General features: G+C 33.5%; 1 protein-coding gene across 1 annotated transcript; it reads right to left on the minus strand.

The window, feature by feature from the left end:
- Positions 1-250: 250 nt before the first annotated feature.
- On the minus strand, positions 251-16,012 carry LOC110890299. The gene is made up of 7 exons (XM_022137896.1): positions 15,887-16,012; positions 1,820-1,912; positions 1,557-1,736; positions 1,364-1,466; positions 999-1,115; positions 724-911; positions 251-529 (listed from the first exon to the last, which is right to left on the minus strand). Exons 1-7 carry the CDS (start codon positions 16,010-16,012, stop codon positions 251-253), a joined length of 1,086 nt encoding a protein of 361 aa, XP_021993588.1.
- Between the last annotated feature and the right edge of the window lie 8,602 nt (positions 16,013-24,614).

The following is a 24,614-nucleotide window of genomic DNA, read 5'->3' on the forward strand; positions in this document are numbered from 1 at the left end:
TTTTTCATTTCTTTTGTATTTTTTGTTTCTTTAAAGTCTTATTTCCTACACTATATTACACAACAAACAGAGAGTCTAAAGAAAAATTAACAGAAACTTAAAAACAAACCTAATAAAAAGGAGTCCTATTTTTCTTTTCTTTTTTTTGGTATTTTACACCTGTCTACCCTAGAAGATATTGAACAAAGAATTTGAACTACAACAGTCTTTATACATGCTCTTTATACATGCTGCGTCTCATCTTCCTTACTCAACCCAAAAAATGAAGGAACTCATTTTCATCCATTAGTGGTAAAGAGCTGTTCATGGAGACTCGGCCAAAAGACCCAAACACAAGCCTCCTTTCTCGTCTAGGCACCTGGCTGGGTGCACTAGACTGTCTATGACCTTGTGAGGACTGCGGGTATGGACTATTACTGGTAAAACCCAAAGATGAGCCTGCTTCAAAAGTAGGTCCATAGCCCCAGTTCAACGGATGGACAAGCAATCGTGGCACACGACCCCTTCCACTTGCTCTCCAGGACGGGCACTATAGAATCATGAATTTGTCGTTAATAATATTACAAATAAGACATTGAAACACATCTTTGTTTTTGGACAGCTAACGCGAGCCAACCCACAAGAAATAAAAATGTATAGACATAGATAAATTCAACATACCATAGGATGCCGGCTCAATGGGCCAGTTCAGTGAATCGGTTGATTTGAGGCAGGAAGCATTACCGAACCATTAATTGCATATGATTGACCAGCCAATCCATGATGCTCATGACCAATTGAGTAAGGAAAACTTAGAGTACATTTGCTGGATAGAAGACTCCTCAAATTAGCATTAAAATCTCCTAAGAGGTCTGCCAAATTTATATTATCACTGTCAAGATTAGCATTCAGATCATCTAACTGAATGTCATCTTCATCGAAGCAATCAGTTAACAAAGACTAGAATGTTAACCGCGGCCTGAGACCGAATTTAGATCTGTTCATCTTCAATGTGTTACCAAAGAAGTTCTTGTTCCTTTCTTCGATTTTCTCCATCGGTAATTCCAAAATCTCAGCAAGCGTACCAGCACCAAGAAATTGTCCACCGAATATGGCATGATGGGTGGGATTCTCAACTACACAAAATGAGAGATAGAATAAAAAAACAAGTATACGGACATTACTCAAATAATGAACTTCATAGAGGTGTATGGCATATACATTCATAATTAATTATGCTATGACAAATAGTTTTGGATTGATTTTGCTGTTTAAGATATGATAAGTAGACATAGAGTTTTTTGAATGTTTGAAAACAAAATAATTAGGTAATCACTTTAAAACGCAATGCCAAACACACCAAGTTTAATGATTTCTTTCTTACCAACTATGTTAGGCAGTAAAGAAAAGTTAACTGGACCATCAATACTAATGCCGAATTTATCCCAGTTAAATTTGCTGTAATACTCCAAGAGCACGTAAAGAACCTAGAATTTCGAAAAAAAAAGAAACCTAAAATTGTGAGCTTATATAAAGCTAGAAAACCGACTTCTTTTCACAAGGTTTGAAAAGATTACCATTGGGCTGGCAAGAGATGCGTTATACATACCGAATATGTATAGAACTAAAGTTTCCAAGGCATATGTAGATAGGAGGCCATACATCGCACCCATAATATGGCTTTCATAGTAACACCATGATTTTATCAAGATGATACTGCATTTGAAAAGATGGTTTTTACCGATAAGGCAATCCACCTGCATTAGTAAAAATAAAAATGATCAAAATGGTAACAAAAAGATGCGCGCTTTTCAGGAATTTGGAAAAAAGCTGATCATACCTGCTCAAGAAAACAAAGTGCACAAAGCCCACTCAGCTGGTTGAAGGATATATCAATTGTAATGTCGTTAACGACACATTTAACCAGTTTCACCTGTCATTGGAAACATTATAGCAACAAATTATGATAATGATGAAGATTCGTAACATGTAGAACTTAAGCATATCAGTGTTTAATGGGGGTTCATATGACAAAGGAACAAGACCCCGTTTTATATGTAACATAACACTATATAATGCAAAGAAAGTCGAGTTACTTAAGGAGAGTTTGGATTTTGTTTATAAATTATATAATGCAAAGGAACAAGGCCACCTTTTATATGTAACATAACACTATATAATGCAAAGAGTAATTTACATTTTCTGTCCTTTATGTTTATACCAATTTTTAGTGGTTGTTCTTTGCCATCAAAAATTTTAGAAACTGTCCTCTATGTGTAAAAACCTTGCAAGTTACACCCTTTCCACTAACGTCCATCAAATTTGTTAAATTAGGTTATTTGCAAAATTTAGTTTCTTCATTTCCCATATACCCCCTTGATTTGGTGGTAAGTTGGAGTGGGGAACTAAATGTTAGAGAGAGAAGATGGTTTATGCGTGTATCTCTCTCTCTCTGTATATATATATATATATATATATATATATATATATATATATATATATATATATATATATATATATATAAAGTTAGGATCCTGTAAAAAAAGACTAAAAGTGTGAGAAGGGTAAGAAAGAATCTACACCATTAGATCTTTGATCTAATGGTTGAGATTAATAGGGACCAAATTGTAAAATTCAGTTTATTTTTTTGGACTGAATTGAAAATTCTAGGGTTAATAAAGTCTTTATATCAGTTCAAAAATAGAAACTGTAAATCAAAATCCCTACAATATCTCTCTCTCTCTCTCTCTCCAGATGATCTCCATCTACGATCAAAGATCTCTCTCTCATCATCATCATCTAACATCGTTATAATCATTCACACCGGCTCTGCTGACTTCGCCGGCCGGAGTCCGGTCGGGTTTCTTTTAAGTGATAGAACGAGGGTGAGAGAACGAAGGAGTTGGGGTGTCTTTGCTGGAGAAACCGTCGCCGGCAGCCTCCGGAAAAGTGGCGTCGGTGGCCAGAGAATAGAGAGAGGGAACCGAGATAGTGGGGGTGAGAGGAGGTGTGCGTGTGACGGAATCCATGTCGAGCGGCGAGCGGCATCGGCAGTGGTGGTGCGGATTGGCAATGGTGGTGCGGCAGTGGAGGTGCCGGAAGTGGCGAAGATGATACAAAGGTGTTATATTCTTTACTGAATGGTGTTTTTTTTCTGAATGGTGTTATTTTCTTTTCATTAATGGTGTTTTTTTCTTTTCAGTAATGGTGTTTATTTTATTTTCTGAATGGTGTTATTTTGTTTATTGAATGGTGTTATTTTGTTTACTGAATGGTGTTATTTTTTGTTTACTGAATGATGTTATATTGTTTACTAAATGATGTTATTTTTTGTTTACTGAATAGTATTATATCTTGTACTGAGTGGTGTTATTTTATGTACTGAATGGTGTTATATTTTGTTTACTGAATGATGTTATATTATTTTGTAAAAACACCATGAATTGAACTATGAATTTATTTAAAACACCATGTCATGAACATGCTCTGATTATGGACGGTTATAAGTTCTTAAATCAAGGATTTTCTCTCTCCAAATCCTTTAATCAAGGATTACCATATTTGAATTTGTTAATGCATTTACAATTATACCCTTCTCAATTAATTTAGATCTAATGGCTGAGATTCTTTCTTACCTTTCACACACTTTTGGTCTTTTTTACAATAACTCCTCCCTATATATATATATATATATATATATATATATATATATATATATATATATATATATATACTAGCAAGAGAATATGCTCTTTGCGGCAGGAGACTAAATGATTTTCAAGATAAATTAAAATAAAAACATAGATAAAAAGACATTTTTTAACTAAAACTTTACATAAGAAAAAGCAAAACATAACACGCGCTTTGCGTAACCTTTTTACTTTATTAAAATTAAATTTACTTTATCCCGGAACACCACTCCCGGTCTCGTGGTAGTTTTTTTTACTAAGACAATTATATTAATAGTTAAAATACAAATTAAACCCTATTGATTTAATTTCTTTTCACTTAGGCCTTTATATTAATAGGTAAAATTCAAATTAAACCATCTTGTTTATTAGTAAATTTTACCCAAAATTATAAAATCAAACTTAATTCATTATTATTATTATTATTATTTGTTTGTTTATTTATTATTTGATGTTATTTTAGGTTTTCTTTTTTAAATTAATTAAAAGAAGCCTTTGTAGATCATGGATGAAATTAATTTCTCTCTAAGGAACATGATATGCAAAATGTGTAAAAGTACTAAATCTTTATTTGAACTTATAAACAAATCAACCAAAAAATGAACAACTAACAAATTGCATGTGTATGTGGATGTGTAAAAACACTATTAAACATCTATCACCTGCTAATTGTCAATTTCCTAACAGGTTAGGTTTTATGAAATTTTCAAATGTAAGAGTTTATGGATTTGGGATTTTTAGAGCATGATTCGAACCTAATCCCCAGATCCATCCAAAATTATGAAGCAATTATGATCACTAAATGCTACTTATCAATTTTTCTAAAAGGTTAGGTTATGATCATACCTTAAAACAATTGATCGACCAATGAGGACATCTTGCTTCGAGCAAAATGTTGAATTCCGTCATCTGGAAGTCCATGATTCCTCTCTGGATTTCAAGCGTCAACTCTTAAATAAGTGATTTTATATCTAAAGCTTTAAAAAACGTCATTGAAGTTGAAACAAATGAAGGTGGTGAAGTATATTGAAATCAAATTCCATGGGTTATAAGCTTTCTATGTTATTTTGTTTTCCGCCGTTACCAAACCTTGAATCTGAACAAGGGGATTTGGTAGCTGACTAAACCCTAGATGAGTAGATGAAATTAACAGAACTTAGCGAGGCTTAAATAGAAGGGACTGTGACTCGTTTGAACCAGGTCAGAAAGCTTCTTTATTGGTGAGTTTATTAATAACATTAATAAGAAAATATTTACTTGAAAATAAAAAATACTTAAAATATTTAATGGGACAGTATTCAAGTTGTAAATGAGATATGAGAATAGTTATGTCATTTTTACGGGTTTAGATATATGGTGTTTAGGTGATACTTGTTTGATTATCTAATTCGGTTTAGGCCAAGTGTCTTTTCGTTTTATAATTTTAATAAACTTTCCATTTCACCCTTAAATTATAAATAATATACACATTTAACGCATTTGGTTTTTATTTAATTTATTTTTCTCTATTAACTTACCTTCGTTAACTATAAAAAATATATAAACATTTACTTTAATATTTTATTCTAAACATCCCGATATAAATATTAATGAAAACTATAATGAGTAAAGAAATTGAACTAACAAAATTGTTATTCGCTTTTCGGGTTTTTGATAGATGTATAACACGTCTTTCAACCATATAACAACTATAATTTTTTAATTACCTTTTGGTAACATGGAGGCGTCGTATTATCTAAGTGAAAAAGTATGCATTATTATCACTATTATTATTAAATATTTATGATATGTGATATCATATTTTCATGCAAAACAAGTATTTATGATTTAAATATTTTCATACAAAATCGCTATTATTATTAATTATATATTATATATCATATCATATTTCATTAAAATAATATCTAAGATTTAAAATAATATCTAAGATTTAAACACTGTAAGAAATTTGTATACAATTTATTATTTTAATCTTAAATTCCATATAAAAATGATTCAAAAAAAATGTAATGAGATTGTATCACATTTTATCATTTTAATAATAATTCCATATAAAAATGATTGAAAAATAAAGTAATGAGATTGTATCACATTTTACGGTATTACTAAAAAATTTCATGTAAAACTATGGAATCAAATGCAATGGGTTACAAGCTTTCTAGGTTATTTTGCTTTCCACCGTTACCAAACCTTTAATCTGAACAGGGGGATTTTGGTAGTTGGCTAAACCCTATATGAGTAGATGACATTAACCAAACTTAGTAAGGCTTAAATAGAAGGGACTGTGACTCGTTTGAACCGGGTCACAAAGCTTCTCTATTTGTGAGTTTATTAAAAACAATAATAAGAAAATATTGACTTGAAAATTGAAAATATATAAAATATATGGTGGGAGCATATTCAAGTTGGAGATGGGATATGAGAATAATTAAGTCATCTTTACGGGTTTGGACATTAGTATGGTATTTAGGTGATACTTATTTGATTATCCAATATTTTTTAGGCCAAGTGTCTTTCCTTTTTTTTAATTATTTATGAACTTTGAATTTCTCCCCCTAAATTATAAATATTATACACATTTAATCCATTTAGTATTTATTTAATTTATTTTTCTCTATTAACTTACGTTCGTTAACTTTAAAACATATATAAACAGTTATGTTTAATATTTTATTAGAAACATTCCGATATACATATTAATGAAAACTATAATGAGTAAAGAAATCGATCTACCAAAATCGCTATTCGCTTTTCTGGTTTTTGATAGATATATAACACGTCTTTCAGCCATATAACAACTATAATTTTTAATTACCTTTTGGTTACATGGAGGCGTCGTATTATGTAAGTGAAAAAGTATGCATTAGTATTACTATTAATATTATTAATTATATATGATATGTGGCATGCAAAAAAAAATTTGATTTAAATACAAAATCGATATTATTATTAATTATATATTATATATCATATCATATTTTCATTAAAACAAACATGTAAGATTTAAATATTGTAAGAAATTTGTATACAATTTATTATTTTAATCATAAATTCCAACTAAAAATGATTCAAAATAATGTAATGAGATTGTATCACATTCTATCATTTTAGTAATAATTCTAGATAAAAATGATTGAAAGATAATGTAATGAGATTGTATCACATTTTACGGTATTACTAATAAATTTCATGTAGAACTATGGAACCAAATGCAATGGGTTACAAGCTTTCTAGGTTATTTTGCTTTCCACCGTTACCAAACCTTTAATCTGAACAAGGGAATTTTGGTAGTTGGCTAAACCCTAGATGAGTAGATGACATTAACGAAACATAGTAAGGCTTAAATAGAAGGGACTGTGACTTGTTTGAACCGGGTCACAAAGCTTCTCTATTTTTGAGTTTATTAAAAAACAATAATAAGAAAATCTTGACTTAAAAATTGAAAATATATAAAATATATGGTGGGAGCATATTCAAGTTGATATGAGAATAATTAAGTCATTTTTACGGGTTTGGACATCAGTATGGTATTTAGGTGATACTTATTTGATTATCCAATATTTTTTTAGGCCAAGTGTCTTTTCTTTTTTTTAATTATTTATAAACTTTGAATTTCACCCCTTAAATTATAAATAATATACACATTTAACCCATTTGGTTATTATTTAATTTATTTTTCTCTATTAATTTACATTCGTTTGAAAAATATATAAACAGTTATGTTTAATATTTTATTCTAAATGTTCCGATATAAATATTAATGAAAACTATAATGAGTAAAGAATTCCATGTAACAAAATCAGTATTCGTTTTTCGGGTTTTTGATAGATGTACAACACGTCTTTCAGCTATATAACAACTATAATTTTTGAATTACCTTTTGGTTACATGGAGGGGTCGTATTATGTAAGTGAAAAAGTATGCATAGTATTACTATTAATATTATTAATTATATATGATATGTGACATGCAAAAGAAAATATTTATGGTTTAAATACAAAATCGATATTATTATTAATTATATATTATATATCGTATCATATTTTCATTACAACAAACATCTAAGATTTAAACATTAAAAGAAATTTGTTTACAATTTATTATTTTAATCATAAATTCCAAATAAATATGATTCAAAATAATGTAATGAGATTGTATCACATTCTATCATTTTAGTAATAATTCTAGATAAAAATGATTGAAAAATAATGTAATGAGATTGTATTACATTTTACGGTATTACTAATAAATTTCATGTAAAACTATGGAATCAAATGCAATGGGTTACAAGCTTTCTAGGTTATTTTGCTTTCCACCGTTACCAAACCTTTAATCTGAACTGGGGAATTTTGGTAATTGGCTAAACCCTAGATGAGTAGATGACATTAACCAAACATAGTAAGGCTTAAATAGAAGGGACTGTGACTTGTTTGAACCGGGTAACAAAGCTTCTCTATTTTTGAGTTTATTAAAAAACAATAATAAGAAAATCTTGACTTAAAAATTGAAAATATATAAAATATATGGTGGGAGCATATTCAAGTTGATATGAGAATAATTAAGTCATTTTTATGGGTTTGGACATCAGTCTGGTATTTAGCTGATACTTATTTGATTATCCAATATTTTTTAGGCCAAGTGTCTTTTCTTTTTTTTAATTATTTATAAACTTTGAATTTCACCCCTTAAATTATAAATAATATACACATTTAACCCATTTGGTTATTATTTAATTTATTTTTCTCTATTAACTTACATTCGTTTGAAAAATATATATACAATTATGTTTAATATTTTATTCTAAACGTTCCGATATAATATTAATGAAAACTATAATGAGTAAAGAATTCCATCTAACAAAATCAGTATTCGTTTTTCTGGTTTTTGATAGATGTACAACACGTTTTTCAGCTATATAACAACTATAATTTTTGAATTACCTTTTGGTTACATGGAGGGGTCGTATTATGTAAGTGAAAAAGTATGCATAGTATTACTATTAATATTATTAATTATATATGATATGTGACATGCAAAAAAAAATATTTATGATTTAAATACAAAATCGATATTATTATTAATTATATATTATATATCGTATCATATTTTCATTACAACAAACATCTAAGATTTAAACATTGAAAGAAATTTGTTTAAAATTTTTTATTTTAATCATAAATTCCAAATAAAAATGATTCAAAATAATGTAATGAGATTGTATCACATTCTATCATTTTAGTAATAATTCTAGATAAAAATGATTGAAAAATAATGTAATGAGATTGTATCACATTTTACGGTGTTACTAATAAATTTCATGTAAAACTATGGTATCAAATGCAATGGGTTACAAGCTTTCTAGGTTATTTTGCTTTCCACCGTTACCAAACCTTTAATCTGAACTGGGGAATTTTGGTAGTTGGCTAAACCCTAGATGAGTAGATGACATTAACGAAACATAGTAAGGCTTAAATAGAAGGGACTGTGACTTGTTTGAACCTGGTCACAAAGCTTCTCTATTTGTGAGTTTATTAAAAAACAATAATAAGAAAATCTTGACTTAAAAATTGAAAATATATAAAATATATTGTGGGAGCAAATTCAAGTTGATATTAGAATAATTCAGTCATTTTTACAGGTTTGGACATAAGTATGGTATTTAGGTGATACTTATTTGATTATCCAATATTTTTAGGCCAAGTGTCTTTTTTTTTTAATTATTTATAAACTTTGAATTTCACCCCTTAAATTATAAATAATATACACATTTAACCCATTCGGTTATTATTTAATTTATTTTTCTCCATTAACTTACATTCGTTTGAAAAATATATAAACAGTTATGTTTAATATTTTATTCTAAACGTTCCGATATAAATATTAATGAAAACTATAATGAGTAAAGAAATCCATCTAACAAAATCAGTATTGGTTTTTCTGGTTTTTGATAGATGTACAACACGTCTTTCAGCTATATAACAACTATAATTTTTGAATTACCTTTTGGTTACATGGAGGCGTCGTATTATGTAAGTGAAAAAGTATGCATTAGTATTACTATTAATATTATTAATTATATATGATATGTGACATGCAAAAAAAAATATTTATGATTTAAATACAAAATCGATATTATTATTAATTACAAACATCTAAGATTTAAACATTGAAACAAATTTGTTTACAATTTATTATTTTAATCATAAATTCCAAATAAAAATGATTCAAAATAATGTAATGAGATTGTATCACATTCTATCATTTTAGTAATAATTCTAGATAAAAATGATTGAATATAATGTAATGAGATTGTATCACATTTTACGGTATTACTAATAAATTTCATGTAAAACTATGGAATCAAATGCAATGGGTTACAAGCTTTCTAGGTTATTTTGCTTTCCACCGTTACCAAACCTTTAATCTGAACAGGGGGATTTTGGTAGTTGGCTAAATCCTATATGAGTAGATGACATTAACCAAACTTAGTAAGGCTTAAATAGAAGGGATTGTGACTCGTTTGAACCGGGTCACAAAGCTTCTCCATTTGTGAGTTTATTAAGAACAATAATAAGAAAATATTGACTTGAAAATTGAAAATATATAAAATATATGGTGGGAGCATATTCAAGTTGGAGATGGGATATGAGAATAATTAAGTCATTTTTACGGGTTTGGACATCAGTATGGTATTTAGTTGATACTTATACTTATTTGATTATCCAATATTTTTTAGGCCAAGTGTCTCCCCTTAAATTATAAATATTATACACATTAAACCATTTAGTATTTATTTAATTTATTTTTCTCTATTAACTTACGTTCGTTAACTTTAAAAAATATATAAACAGTTATGTTTAATATTTTATTCTAAACATTCCGATATAAATATTAAGGAAAACTATAATGAGTTAAGAAATCGATCTAACAAAATCGCTATTCGCTTTTCTAGTTTTTATAGATATATAACACGTCTTTCTGCCATATAACAACTATAATTTTTAATTACCTTTTGGTTACATGGAGGCGTCGTATTATGTAAGTGAAAAAGTATGCATTAGTATTAGTATTAATATTATTAATTATATATGATATGTGACATGCAAAAAAAAATATTTATGATTTAAATAAAAAATCGATATTATTATTAATTATATATTATATATCATTTCATATTTTCATTAAAACAAACATCTAAGATTTAAACATTGTAAGAAATTTGTATACAATTTATTATTTTAATCATAAATTCCAAATAAAAATGATTCAAAATAATGTAATGAGATTGTATCACATTCTATCATTTTAATATTAATTCTAGATAAAAATGATTGAAAAATAATGTAACGAGATTGTATCACGTTTTACGGTATTACTAATAAATTTCGTGTAAAACTATGGAATCAAATGCAACGGGTTACAAGCTTTCTAGGTTATTTTGCTTTCCACCGTTACCAAACCTTTAATCTGAACAGGGGAATTTTGGTAGTTGGCTAAACCCTAGATGAGTAGATGACATTAACGAAACATAGTAAGGCTTAAATAAAAGGGACTGTGACTTGTTTGAACCGGGTCACAAAGCTTCTCTATTTGTGAGTTTATTAAAAAACAATAATAAGAAAATCTTGACTTAAAAATTGAAAATATATAAAATATATGGTGGGAGCATATTCAAGTTGATATGAGAATAATTAAGTCATTTTTACGGGTTTGGACATCAGTATGGTATTTAGGTGATACTTATTTGATTATCCAATATTTTTTTAGGCCAAGTGTCTTTTCTTTTTTTTTTTTTTTAATTATTTATAAACTTTGAATTTCACCCCTTAAATTATAAATAATATACACATTTAACCCATTTGGTTATTATTTAATTTATTTTTCTCTATTAACTTACATTCGTTTGAAAAATATATAAACAGTTATGTTTAATATTTTATTCTAAACGTTCCGATATAAATATTAATGAAAACTATAATGAGTAAAGAAATCCATCTAACAGAATCAGTATTCGTTTTTCTGGTTTTTGATAGATGTACAACACGTCTTTCAGCTATGTAACAACTATAATTTTTGAATTACCTTTTGGTTACATGGAGGCGTCGTCCCCATTATGTAAGTGAAAAAGTATGCATTATTATTACTATTATTATTAATTATATATGATATGTGATATCATATTTTCATGCAAAAAAACGTTATGATTTAAACATTTTCATATAAAATCGCTATTATTATTAATTATATATTATATAGCATATCATATTTTCATTAAAACAAGTATCTAAGATTTAAACATTGTAAGAAAATTGTATACAATTTATTATTTTAATCATAAATTCCATATAAAAATGATTCAAGATAATGTAATGAGATTGTATCACATTCTATCATTTTAATAATAATTCCATATAAAAATGATTGAAAATAATGTAATGAGGTTGTATCACATTTTACGGTATTACTAATAAATTTCATGTAAAACTATGGAATCAAATGCAATGGGTTACAAGCTTTCTAAGTTATTGTCACACCCCGACCACGTAAAACAACAAAAACGTGGCGGAAACGTCGGGGAGTGTTGTAACAGAATCATTGTTTCAGAACCATGGAATAAATAGTTTCGTTTTATTGAATTATTTGAACTAAATATTTTGATACAAGTAGATAAATACAACTATTATCCTCCAAGTTTTAAAGTCGCTAAGGCCTTGTCCATTCCTATGTGAGAATACACCAATATCATCATCAAGCATCATCAACTATTGTACCTGAAACACATGTGAAAATAGGTACGTCAGCATAAAAATTCCGGCGAGTACATAGGTTTTGTATGAGTTCCAGATTCATGGCTCGTTTTACATGTTGCAATACTTATTTAAAAAAAAGAACCTTGTTTTGAAAAGTATAGTATTGCGACATAATTAACCAACTCAAATCAAATTGGTTACAGTTTATAAAATCCCGTAGCCATGATTCTTAACTCCAAAACATTTGTTTAATTAAATCCAGATTGTAAATCGTTTTTGAAATAAAAACTCGAAAAGTATATATATATCGTGGGAAAAATACCTTGTAATATAACTTTGTTTTGATAACCATTGCCCAAGTGATCTAGATAACGCAACGATATATAATGTGTTAAAAGCACTTATATATATGAAGTACCAGCGGCGTATCCACCATGCTTTTAACACATTACACCCGCCCCGTTACCTAATCACTTCCCTAACCCAACGGTTCAAACAGATTTCAAACGGTCCATGTCAATCAATGGTTACAAACGGTTCACATAGTCATGTAGTCACAAATGGTTCACATAATCAAATGGTTACAAACGGTTCACATAGTCATGTAATCACAAACGGTTCATAGGATCAAATGGTTACAACGGTTCACAGGATCATACGGTTACTACGGTTCAAAATGTAAAACAATGTGTCCATATGCTGGCTGAGCATATGCGACAAAATGTAATATACGGAAATCAATATGATAGCATGTTAAGTGAACACACATAGCAAAACATAATGAAATCATGTACTAATACTGTACTATTGAACATAGTAAGTATATGATATAAAAGCATGGGAAACATGAAAGTATCAAGTAGGCACATGTGTTCCACCCCAAAACAGTTTGAAAACAGTAAAAGAGGGGACTATGTACTCACCTGAGGGTGCTTAGAAGTCTTGAACAACAACCAAGCAAAGCTAGAGTGATCAGGGAATCAAACGGCACCCTATATAGGTAACTATGTAAATAACCGGACCTAAATCGGGAGATAGGATAGAATGAGGTTCTATAAATCAAACGAGTAATTAAACTCGTATGGTATGATTTAATAGACCTTACATTCTGATTGGAAAGTCTACCTAAGTGCTTTTGACCCGTTTCGACACATTATGGTAACATAAGCTACTATACGGCGTCGTTAGCGTAAAACTATGTTCGGATGGTTAACTATGTGCTATGCCAAGTCTTACATGCCCAATTATCCCTAAACATGTTACTAAATTAGATTATATGTCAAAAATAAGTTCACATAGGCAAAAATACGGATTTTAGCTTCAAAAGGGCATTTTGGTCATTTCCTATGGGCATACAAGCTAACTAGCAAATGGCTAACCAATCCTATGTGATCATAAGGTATAACCTCAGTGGTTATTCCCTATGCAACTATGATCACTAACTAAGCTTGGTCGGATCCTAAAGATCGACCAAACGGGTCGGGTTCGAAAGTCTAAGCGGTTGTTTAGACCGCTTACCTTACGACCCTAAACAAGCACTAAACTAATAGTGCCGAGTTAAACATGTCAAAACATGTTTAACCTACTGATTTGGTATCAAAACAAAGTGTTTTGATACCCTAAAGTAGTTCCGTTGCAAAATGCGTGCTAAAACGCATTTTGACCGAAACTTTGACTCGACACTACACCTAGTTAACGTGGTAATCAGCGGTCATAATCACGAAGGATTATAACTATCGTGATTACAATCACATGTCAAAGTTCAATTGAACTTTGGCTTGACCAATTGATGGTCAAAACCGAAAGTCAAACTGTTGGCCAAACGTTTGACTTTCTGCACTACATAAGGAAAAAGCAAATAAAAGAATGAAAGAAGGCTCACTTAAGGTCCTTGCTATCTTTTCTACAAAGAAGACAAAGTCCCAAATGCTTGAGAATGCTCCCAAAGCAGATGTAGAGAGAAGAATGAGAAGAATGAGCAAGGAATGAATGAAATGGATGGGCTATTTATACTTGTGGTGATGCACTAGGATCATTACAAGTGGCTTGTTTAGCCATTAAGCAATAAATCTCATCCATACAAGTGTTAGGAGCAGGTGCAAAGCCTTGGAGAGGTGGTAACTTGGTTACCACACAAAGAATTTGCATAAACAGCCCCTGAATTAGCAACAGATTGCCAAAAAAAAACTTTCTGGTCACTGGGCATCTGAGGCGGCCCGCATAAGGATAGGCAGGGGGCTTACGCGGCCCGCCTGACCCTCCCAGATCAGCCAAAGTTTGAATATTGACATTCAGGTCCCTGCATGTGTTTTAAGCCCATTTCAGCCCCTTTTGACCCCCGTTAAGCCATTTTCAAGGCTCTACAAGGTCAATAAAGTTTAGAGGACTCAAAATATGCTTGGAACACTCTCGGATGTCGGCTCGTTTGGTCGTACGGTCGCGTTGTTCGCTAAATTACGATGAAACTCAAACGGACGCGAAAACGAACCAAATTAAGCGACGTTAAACTTTTTACGTTTTACGTTTTTACGCTTTACGTTAAACTTTTTACGTTTTACGTTAAAAACCTTACGTTTTACACACAAAAGTCAAACCTAAGTACCACCATCCCAAGTTTAAAATTAAAAAATCTTTCAAAGCTAAATGTTTGTAAAAAATATTTCTACAATATCCCATCTCATTTATCCATGCCATTTTTATCTACACACAGCAATGCTGATTTTTATACATATAAGAATTATATTTACAAACTACGAGTTCCTTAAATGCAAAAATTCTACTTTGCAAATCTTTGAGTCCATTCAGCAACAACAGATGCATCGTATTTAACTCTATCTCCCCAGCTTTTAAGCCACGTTCCACATGCCTTTATCAATAATTTTAACTAAACAAAAGATAAAAACAAATTAACCAATAAACCAATAAATTTCCTGAAAAATGATTGCATCAACAAGAGAAAAAATCACTTACCCCTGTACCAGCACCACAATGATCTGCCACCGCTGCCCTAGACACCAGCTACCGGTCCTTTTCAGTTACATAATATTTTGGATCCTTTTATCACATCAATATGTAAAATTCAAAAACAAATTAAAAAACTTAAGCTAGCTCATTCAAAAAACACACAGAGTTCTTGATAGTTAATACTACTCACCCTTTGTTGTTGCTCAGCTTACATCTAAAACATATTCAAACAATGAAGAACATTGATTTGCGAATAACTTCTGAAATTTTTATATGAAAATTTCAACTAATTTCGTTATGATGAACAAAAATATTCTATTCAAATTCATTTTTAATTGGTAAAAAACCATCTAAAATCAATATAAAACATCTGAAATCATCAAAAGACTCTACTGAAAATCACTGAATATTGACCGAACTAGTCCGAAATTCAACCAAAAAACAACTGATTCAAACCGATTTTAAATCATCAAAACAACAAAAACACTAATTTTTTTAACAAACCAAAAACGAATCAGGATCTATACCTTCGGAGTGAGAGGAGCCACATCCCAGCCCAAACGTTGTCGTTTTCTCGGACTGAGATCCAACTGACTCATCGGAAAGCTCGGCAAGACGTTCCATCTCCATAACCGGAAGCGATTTCACCGAACGAGCTATTTATGTTTTCTGAAAGGAGATTTTGAAGCCCTAAATGTAGATCTGTGAATGACGAAACCACCGTCACCGCTGCCACCGCGTCCACCGCCGTCAGCAACATCATCATCATCATCATCAGACCACGTCCACCGCCGTCACGAGCCGTTGTTCTCCGCCGTCTCCCTCTCTCTCTTCAAACTACCTCTCTCTCTGCTTCTATGTTGTGTGCCGCCGCACTCCACCACTGGTTGGTGGTGGCCGGCCGTCTACTCGAAGAAAAACAGGGGCTGGGGGTGTGTGTCCGAGAGTGATGAAAGGAGGGAGGGTTGAGTGAGCTTGTTGGAGAAGAAAGGGGCACCGTAATTACGGCCGGAATCGGCTGGGATCTCTCCAGTGACCGGAGTTTTTATGAAGGAGATGAAGGGATCTCTCCCTTCATTTGGATGCAGAGAGATTGAAGGGGAAAAGTGTTTGGATTTTGAATTTTGGAGATGAAGATCTTATTGTATTTTATGGGAGACAAATGAAAGAGAAACATTAAATACAGAGAGAGAGGATAAGGAGAGAGAAACATTAAATGGAGAGAGAGAGTGTGGGGATTTGACTTTTGGGGGAAAAGACCAAAATACCCTTTTAGTTGGCTTAATCTGATTGGTTGAGAGTGGTTCTCGCGGTTCTTACAACTGGAGGTGGTTTTCATTTTAGCGGCTCCCTATATATATATGTATATATATATATGTATATATATATGTATATATATATGTATATATGAAATAGAGTAAATGTCGCAATGCACGGCGATTTTGATCAATGTGTTTGTTTGTGTGATTGTTTACATTAAATATTGTCCTGTAATATTAATACTTGGTAAATGTTTATAATCCAGATGGATAACAAAGTGAATCGGGAAAACCCGAATAACGATATAACGGGAACCAATTAGATAACAGTGTCATCCAACACATAGTGGCACAAGGGATTATAGAAGCTATGCCATATATTATCAAAACGGTTAAGGAAGCGGAAAATAATAAAATTAACAGTGGAAGTAAACGACCACCTATTGAACCCAGTTACAGCGTAAACAATGGGCCGTTACTTCAATTGCCTATTCCAAAAAGAAGAAGAACCATGTCTTATGGTTGTTCTTACAAAGAATTCTTGTCTTATAAACCAATGGAATTCTCGGGCAATGAAGGAGCCACTGTAGCTCTACGCTGGATAGAAAAGACTGAGGCGGTCTTAAAAATAAGCAAGTGTGCAGAGGAAGATAAAATCATGTTTGCTTCCAATCTTTTTAAGAATGCAGCAGCTCTGGAATGGTGGAACACTATTCTCCAGTCTAGGGGGAGTGACAGAGCCTATAATATGGAATATACTGAATTTAAGAACATGGTTGAAAGGAAATTTTGTCCTCCCAATGAAAAAGAACAAATAGCTAATAAGTTTTTAAACCTTAGAATGACTGGAGTAGACTGCAAGGGTTACACTACCGTATTCTATGAATATGCTAGAATAGTACCAACCCTAGCATCACCAGAACCAGTATTAATCTCTTGTTACATCTGGGGATTAATCAGTGAGATTAGACATGTAGTCAAGGCACCTAGACCACAAACCATAGAAGAAGCTGTAGAACTAGCAAATACCTTGATTGATGAACTAGTACGTACACAATAAGAAAACCAGAGGAAGAACCTAGCCCAAAAGCTTACCCAAGAGTTTCGCTACGGTAATTCCAACCGTGGGAAAAACATATGTTCTACCTCCACATCTTACTGTAAGGCCTGCAAGAAGAAGCATTCAGGAAGATGTTCTACATACTGCAATTTCTGCAAGATACCAGGACACAAGGAAGAACACTGTAGAAAGAAACCCAACAATGGAGTATGCTTCAATTGTGGAGAAAAGGGGCATATCAAACCGAACTGTCCGAAATTAGCTCCAGCCATGAACAACAAGACTACTAAGAATGCTAGAGCATTTGTTCTGACTCAGAAGAAGCTAAGATGATTCTGGACGTGAATGCCGGTACGTTTTTAGTTAATGATGTCTTTGGTAAAGTATTATTTGACTCTGGGGGAAAACCAAAGTTTTATTAATACTTCATTTTGCAAACTTCTCCATCAACCATTAACTAAACTTCAACAAGAATGTCTAGTAGAAACATCCAATGGAGAATCCATTAAAATTACTGAAATCTTGCAGGGAGTAAGAATAGAAATTTTAAACCATAATTTTGATGCAAGTCTTTACCCAATGAATCTGGCAGGATTTGATATTGTATTAGGAATGGATTGGTTAATAGCCAATAAAGCCAGTATTCTATGTGATCAAAAGTCATTACAAGTAAATTCACAAAAGGGTGAAAAGATCACAACTAAAGGAGATAAGCCATCTCGATCCACAAAATTAATCTTTGTGAGGAAAATAGCTAGCTATGCAAGAAAAGGGTCACTAGTGTATATGATTTCTATAATCATTAACACTAAAGGAAAGGAATTTAAAGATATTCCTGTAGTATCTCAATTCTCAGACGTGTTCCCAGAAGAATTACCTGGACTACCGCCAGACAGGAAGTCGAATTCAGAATTCACCTGCTACCAGGAACAGCACTGATTGCCAAAGCACCTTACCGTTTGGCACCCGCAGAGATGCAAGAACTAAAGAAACAATTAGATGATTTTGGAAAAAGGATTCTTTTAGCTTAGTTCATCACCGTGGGGAGCACCAATCTTGTTTGTCAAGAAGAAGGACGAATTAATGCGTATGTGCATTGATTACCGAGAACTCAATAAAGTCACGATTAAAAATCGGTACCCATTACCGAGAATCGATGATTTGTTTGATCAATTACAAGGAGCTCGATTCTTTTCCAAGATCGACTTACACTCAGGATATCATCAATTGAAGGTACAGGAAGAGGACATTCCTAAAACTGCCTTTAGGACAAGGTATGGCCGTTATGAATTTACCGTCACGCCATTTGGTCTAACCAATGCTCCAGCTGCATTTATGGACATGATGAACAGAATATATAAACCATATCTGGATAAATTCATAATTGTCTTTATAGATGATATTCTCATTTCCTCTAAGAGTAAAGAAGAACATGCAACGCATCTGCATGCACTTCTTACATTATTGAGAAAGGAAAAGCTTTATGCTAAATTTTCGAAATGTGAGTTTTGGTTAGAAGATGTAACACCTCGAATTTTTGTGTCCAATGATGTGTTAACACGTGTCATTTGATTACACGTGGCATCCATAATAAATAAAGGACTAATTTTGACAAACCTTGAAAGTATATAAATTCGAGGGTTATAAATGTCAACAAGGGTAAATATACTGTATAGTAACCCTAAATAAATGCTTGAACCTTCAAACGAATAAATCTTAAAACGTACGGAAGCGAAACGCGGAAGAAAGTGAGAGATTACGAGCTACAGGGGTTAACTGTGTCAACATGTTTAAAATTACCTCTGAGTGACCCTTTAACGTTCCCAAGACTTCGTAACAGTATTATACGCTCACTAGAATATACTGTATAAATTCCGCGAAGTTCCGTCTTAAAACGAAAGAGTTATACTCAAATTCGTATGAGAAGGGTTAAAAGCGTCAACAGTGGAAGTTAAGGCTTTCCAAATAAATAATAAACTAACAAGGGACTTAATAACGCGGGTAAATAACACGAGGCCCCTATCGGTAAATAACCGAGGGCCAAACCGCAAAGTTACCCCTTCAAACCCGAAAGGTCAGGTAAATCATTACGAAAGATTTCGTTATTAATTACCAGATTCTGTAATCATGACAAAAGATTTAAAGTTTCTGAAATTATGACCTCTCGCGACCCGCGTGAGGTTTAGACTTAAGTTGAGGCGGGCCGCGAGCCACCTCAATTACGCGTCTGAGTTCTTAAACTCAGGCGGCCCGCATTAAAATGGCATGGAACTCCCATGCGGGCCGCGTGGGACGCCCAGATGCAGAAACATTGTAACTACTTGACCTTTGGACCATTTGAACGACCAAACACCAATCAATGAGGCATGGGTGCCCCCTACTCGACCCATAACCCTCTAATACACCTGCCATTCATCCAAGGGCACTTGTAGAGTTGTGTGTAATGATCTTGAGCCATGACATTTGCTATAAATAGCACTAGTAAGTTCATAACATTCATCACACTCAAAGACACATTCTCTGGTCATCTCAAGAGCTAATAAGCATCCTTCTCTGCTCCATATTCAAGTTCTAACTTCTGTAAGTTACCTTGATCATCCGTAGTTCAGTTTATGCTTAGTATTTAGCTAAAAACCAAACCGTCGTAAAAACGGTTTGACTTTAAATTATGTCCATGATGGTTCTGTCTTATAACGAATCAAAGGTGGTTATAAGTTGGTATCAATGGAGGTAATAAACCCCTAAAAGGGTTCCCTCTGATCACCACTCTAACTATGTCAAATATCGAGTCAAACGTGCGGTTAAAAAGTCAACAGAAAGCTATTTTAGCGATTTATGCATAATCTGTAATGTATATGTTATGGAACCTGTTTTGATAATCATAAAACATGATAATAAGTATATAAACTTGTTTGCGCTCGTTTGAATCGATCATTTGCTATATTGACCCGGTTCGGAGCCGAATGTCGCAAAAGTTTGACTTTTGCTTTGACTTCAGTTCTGACCCGTTTTAGTGAGGTATAAATATACCTTAGGACTCTCTTAGGACCAGGTCACATGTTGGTATAAACCTCTGTGGTCGGTTCATGAGTTATCCGAGTCTTTTGCGCAATTCCGTCATTCGCCTAAAAGTTGACCGTAACGGCCTTTTAAAATTAAAACGAGTATTTCGGACACGTGAACGGACCAAAACCTTGCTTATTAAATTATAAGCATGTCCTTAAAGTTTCGCATCAATCCGAGGTCTAGAATGAGAGTTATGCTAATTAGCGCAATTTAAATAAACTTTTGTAATAAACGGCGCAATTAGCATAACACCTATCTAAACCAAGATTTCATCACCAAAACTTTTACCCACTGTATTAAAATAATATTTTGGGAATTTTAAAGATTTTTAATAATTTTTACCTCGCTCATAACCTGCGGTTATGGCTACGGTTCGGTAAATACCGAATATGCCCTTTTCGGCCAAAACATGAGTTCTACAAGGTCTTTTGACCCGATTCCAGTTGCTACTGGTTTTAAATAATAAATAAAGTATTTTAAGCTTTATAAGCTGTTCGGGAAACTCAGATTTCCTGTAGAACTCGAAAAGCCTTTTTAAAGTCTTTAAAATGACCGAAAAGCCCCTACGGGGCATAATAATAACTTAAACTCGTTACGGGCGTCACGGAAGGTATCCTACTGATACCACAACCCATTTAAGGCATATTGACTTAGGAAATAAGCGTACGACTCTCATGGTTAACCGTTTCGCCTATTGCGCGCACGGTTCGGCTTATGAAACTAGTTTTCATAATTTAGCCGATACGGGTCAAATATTATCATTTGAACCCCAAAATCTAGAGTGTGAACCATTAACCCATATAAAACAAGTCTCTGAACTTGTTGGGTCAGAATCACACTCCATTCTCGGTTTTCGCCTTTCCGCGCGATTAAACCATATCTATATATATATCGGAACCAACCGGTCTGGGCTACGGCCATTATAACGACCCGTTAGGATTCTAAGAGGTTAATTAAAACCTTCGTTCCAGATTAGGAGCCCCAGTAAAAGCTATCGGCGATTTAATCCAATTAAGGAAAAATACTTGCAAAGGTAAATACTTTAACTTATTTCCCCTATACGGGCTTGGGTTACGATATATTAATACCGCTTGATTGAGCATTATATAATTCCATCGCTTAGGTGGTTAATTGATTAAATATGATCGGCTCATTTGAACAGTTTTGTTGCTTATAAGCCTTTGGGGGGTTTAATGACCGTTGTCCCGGATATCCTTGGCATCATTTTACGAAATGGCCACGACCATCGACATCCCGGTGTAGGCATACACCCGGTATAAAGTGTCGACATTAAAATTAAAAGACGTAGCCGTTGGTTTTTATACTACGGTTTTACGCAAACGTGGTGTGTCTATAAATCTTTAACCCGGTACGACCCGGGCTACTGAACGCATAAAAGAACATGTAAAATGTTCACAAGATCATTATGAATTTTCCCAAGTTATAAAAGAGTTTGTGCCTTGTGCATTCAAATCAATTTTAATAAACATTTTCAAATGTGTCAGTTGAATGTATTTACCAGTGTAAACTGACGTATTTTCCCCAAAAAGATTAAGTGCAGGTACCTAAATGAAAATTGGCTGGTATTAGCTCCCTAGCGTCGTGATAAGTCTCGCAAGCTTGATTGCAGTATCTGATGGAACAAATACTTTATGTTTATTTACGATCCACTGTGGATATATTCAACCCCTGTAATACATTTGATATTACAACCAGAGGTTGAAGTTTATATATATTTATCTTTTGCTTCCGCTGTGCATTATATAATTGTGTGGTTTGACTATATTGTTGCCAACATCGTCACGGTAATCCCCCACCGGGCCCACCGGTGAGACACGTGGAAATCGGGGTGTGACAGGTTGGTATCAGAGCCAACATTGAGTGAATTAAACACAATCCTAAAGTGTTTGATCTCAATGACACAATTACACATACTTGAGTCTAGACAAGAACTTAGGACAAATTCGGATTATTACTCCTTTTTGTCTTTATTTTCGATTTGATTTTTAATAAGTTTTGGAGCAGGAAAATGCCACCTGTTATATTCCGAGGAAGAGGAAGGGGAAGAAGAGGCCGAGGAGAAATCGTGACACATCACGATAACGAGGCTGGACCATCTGGTACAAGACATCCTTCGATGACACGGAGCGAAGAGCCACAACGACGAAGAGATCTTTACGAACCCGCGAGGCATTCCACTTCGCACAGCTCGACGCCATCCTACCGGCACTCCTTTGGGCCAGATTCAGAAAATGATCCCAACAACCCACAACCTTCCTTCATACCTCTACAACGTTCGGTTTCGCACCGGAATTATGACGACCCTACTCCATACTACATAGGTCAGTTTAATCCGGCTGACTACATACAGGAACCTTCAGGTTTTGTTCCACTAGGGCCACAAGACCATTTTTCTGAAGATCCCATGGAGGAAGATGAGGATCCTACTGAACCAGTTCGTGGTACGCCCACGCATCCAATAGAAGTTTCTGATGGGTCATCCTTCCATGGAACGCCCTATCAAGGACCAGACAGTTTCCAAGCGATGTTTGACCGACATGAGTGGTACTACACACCACCTCAACAGACATCTCAACAACCGCGACATCCACAGGATCCCTCTGAGGATTCACGCTTTGAGGCAGTTACGCCACCACCTCCGCCACCGGCACAACCAGTAATACCTGATCCGCCGAGGCGTAGGAGGACAAATGCTCGTATGTCTACACGAGGAGGAGGGGGTATCCACTTCAGCACTCCTCGACATTCTAGTAGTAGCCACTATCCGCCGCTACAAGAAGAAGGACCTTCAAGTCCTATACAGGAGGCGAACTCCGCACCAGCTGCACGAAATTCGCCACCATTTGGGTATGACCAACCCATACCAGCTTACACAGGTCCAACGGCTTACAACCCGTTCGAACCGTCACAAGCACAATACAACTACGGCTATGAGCGCGACCCATATGTGGTGTCGGCAAGATATAATGCGCGCTACCCTGACGGAGCACATGGAAACATGGGACCACCGGACTACTCAGCTCATGGGTATCCAATACCTCCCAGACCTCCAGTTCCGCATCAAGCGCCACAACCACGTTTCTCTCCTCCTGAACAGGAAGAAATACTCATCGACTAGATCGTGTGGAGAGAGAGTTCGAGGAAGAGAAGAAAAGCCACCGAGGATTTCTCAAAGGCTTGGCGAACCTACTAAAGGGCAAAAAGAAGAAACGTGACCATTAGCCCTTAATAGTTGTACTAATGTAATTTCTACTTTAAAATAAGTCCCTGTGTGGACAACTTATCGTATTTCAGTCCCTACGTGGACTTATCTTTAGTCCTTGCATGGACACCTATCTTGTATTAGTCCCTGCGTGGACTTGTCACTTATTTTAAAACCTCTATGGAGGTATGTACTATTTGAAAGACCCGTTTAGGGCAATATGTAACTATATTTGAGATTTTTTTTGGAATGTATGTTATGAGTTTTGTTTTAATATATATAAAATAAATCAAAACCAATCCTTTTAATTGATCTACCTAAATAAAGAATCTTAAAAGGTGAAACCTAGCTGGGTGTCTTTTAAGATCCAGCCAAGATGGTACGACCTAATTGAAAAGATTCTGATTCCCTGTTAACCTCTGTACGCATGTTAACAATCATGGCAGATGTGATTCGTTAAAAATCACGCACGTCATTCTTATACAATAATCCTTTAAGGATTTCAAAACCCAACTAAATGATTTATAAATCATGGGTTAAATCACCAATGAAGGTGATCAGTATTATTAAAACATCCATTAGTGATGTAGTGCCTACGGGCCAATATTATTAAAACATCCGTTA

Source organism: Helianthus annuus, chromosome 2, assembly GCF_002127325.2.
Source record: "Helianthus annuus cultivar XRQ/B chromosome 2, HanXRQr2.0-SUNRISE, whole genome shotgun sequence".
In the NCBI taxonomy this organism is placed as follows: domain Eukaryota; kingdom Viridiplantae; phylum Streptophyta; class Magnoliopsida; order Asterales; family Asteraceae; genus Helianthus; species Helianthus annuus.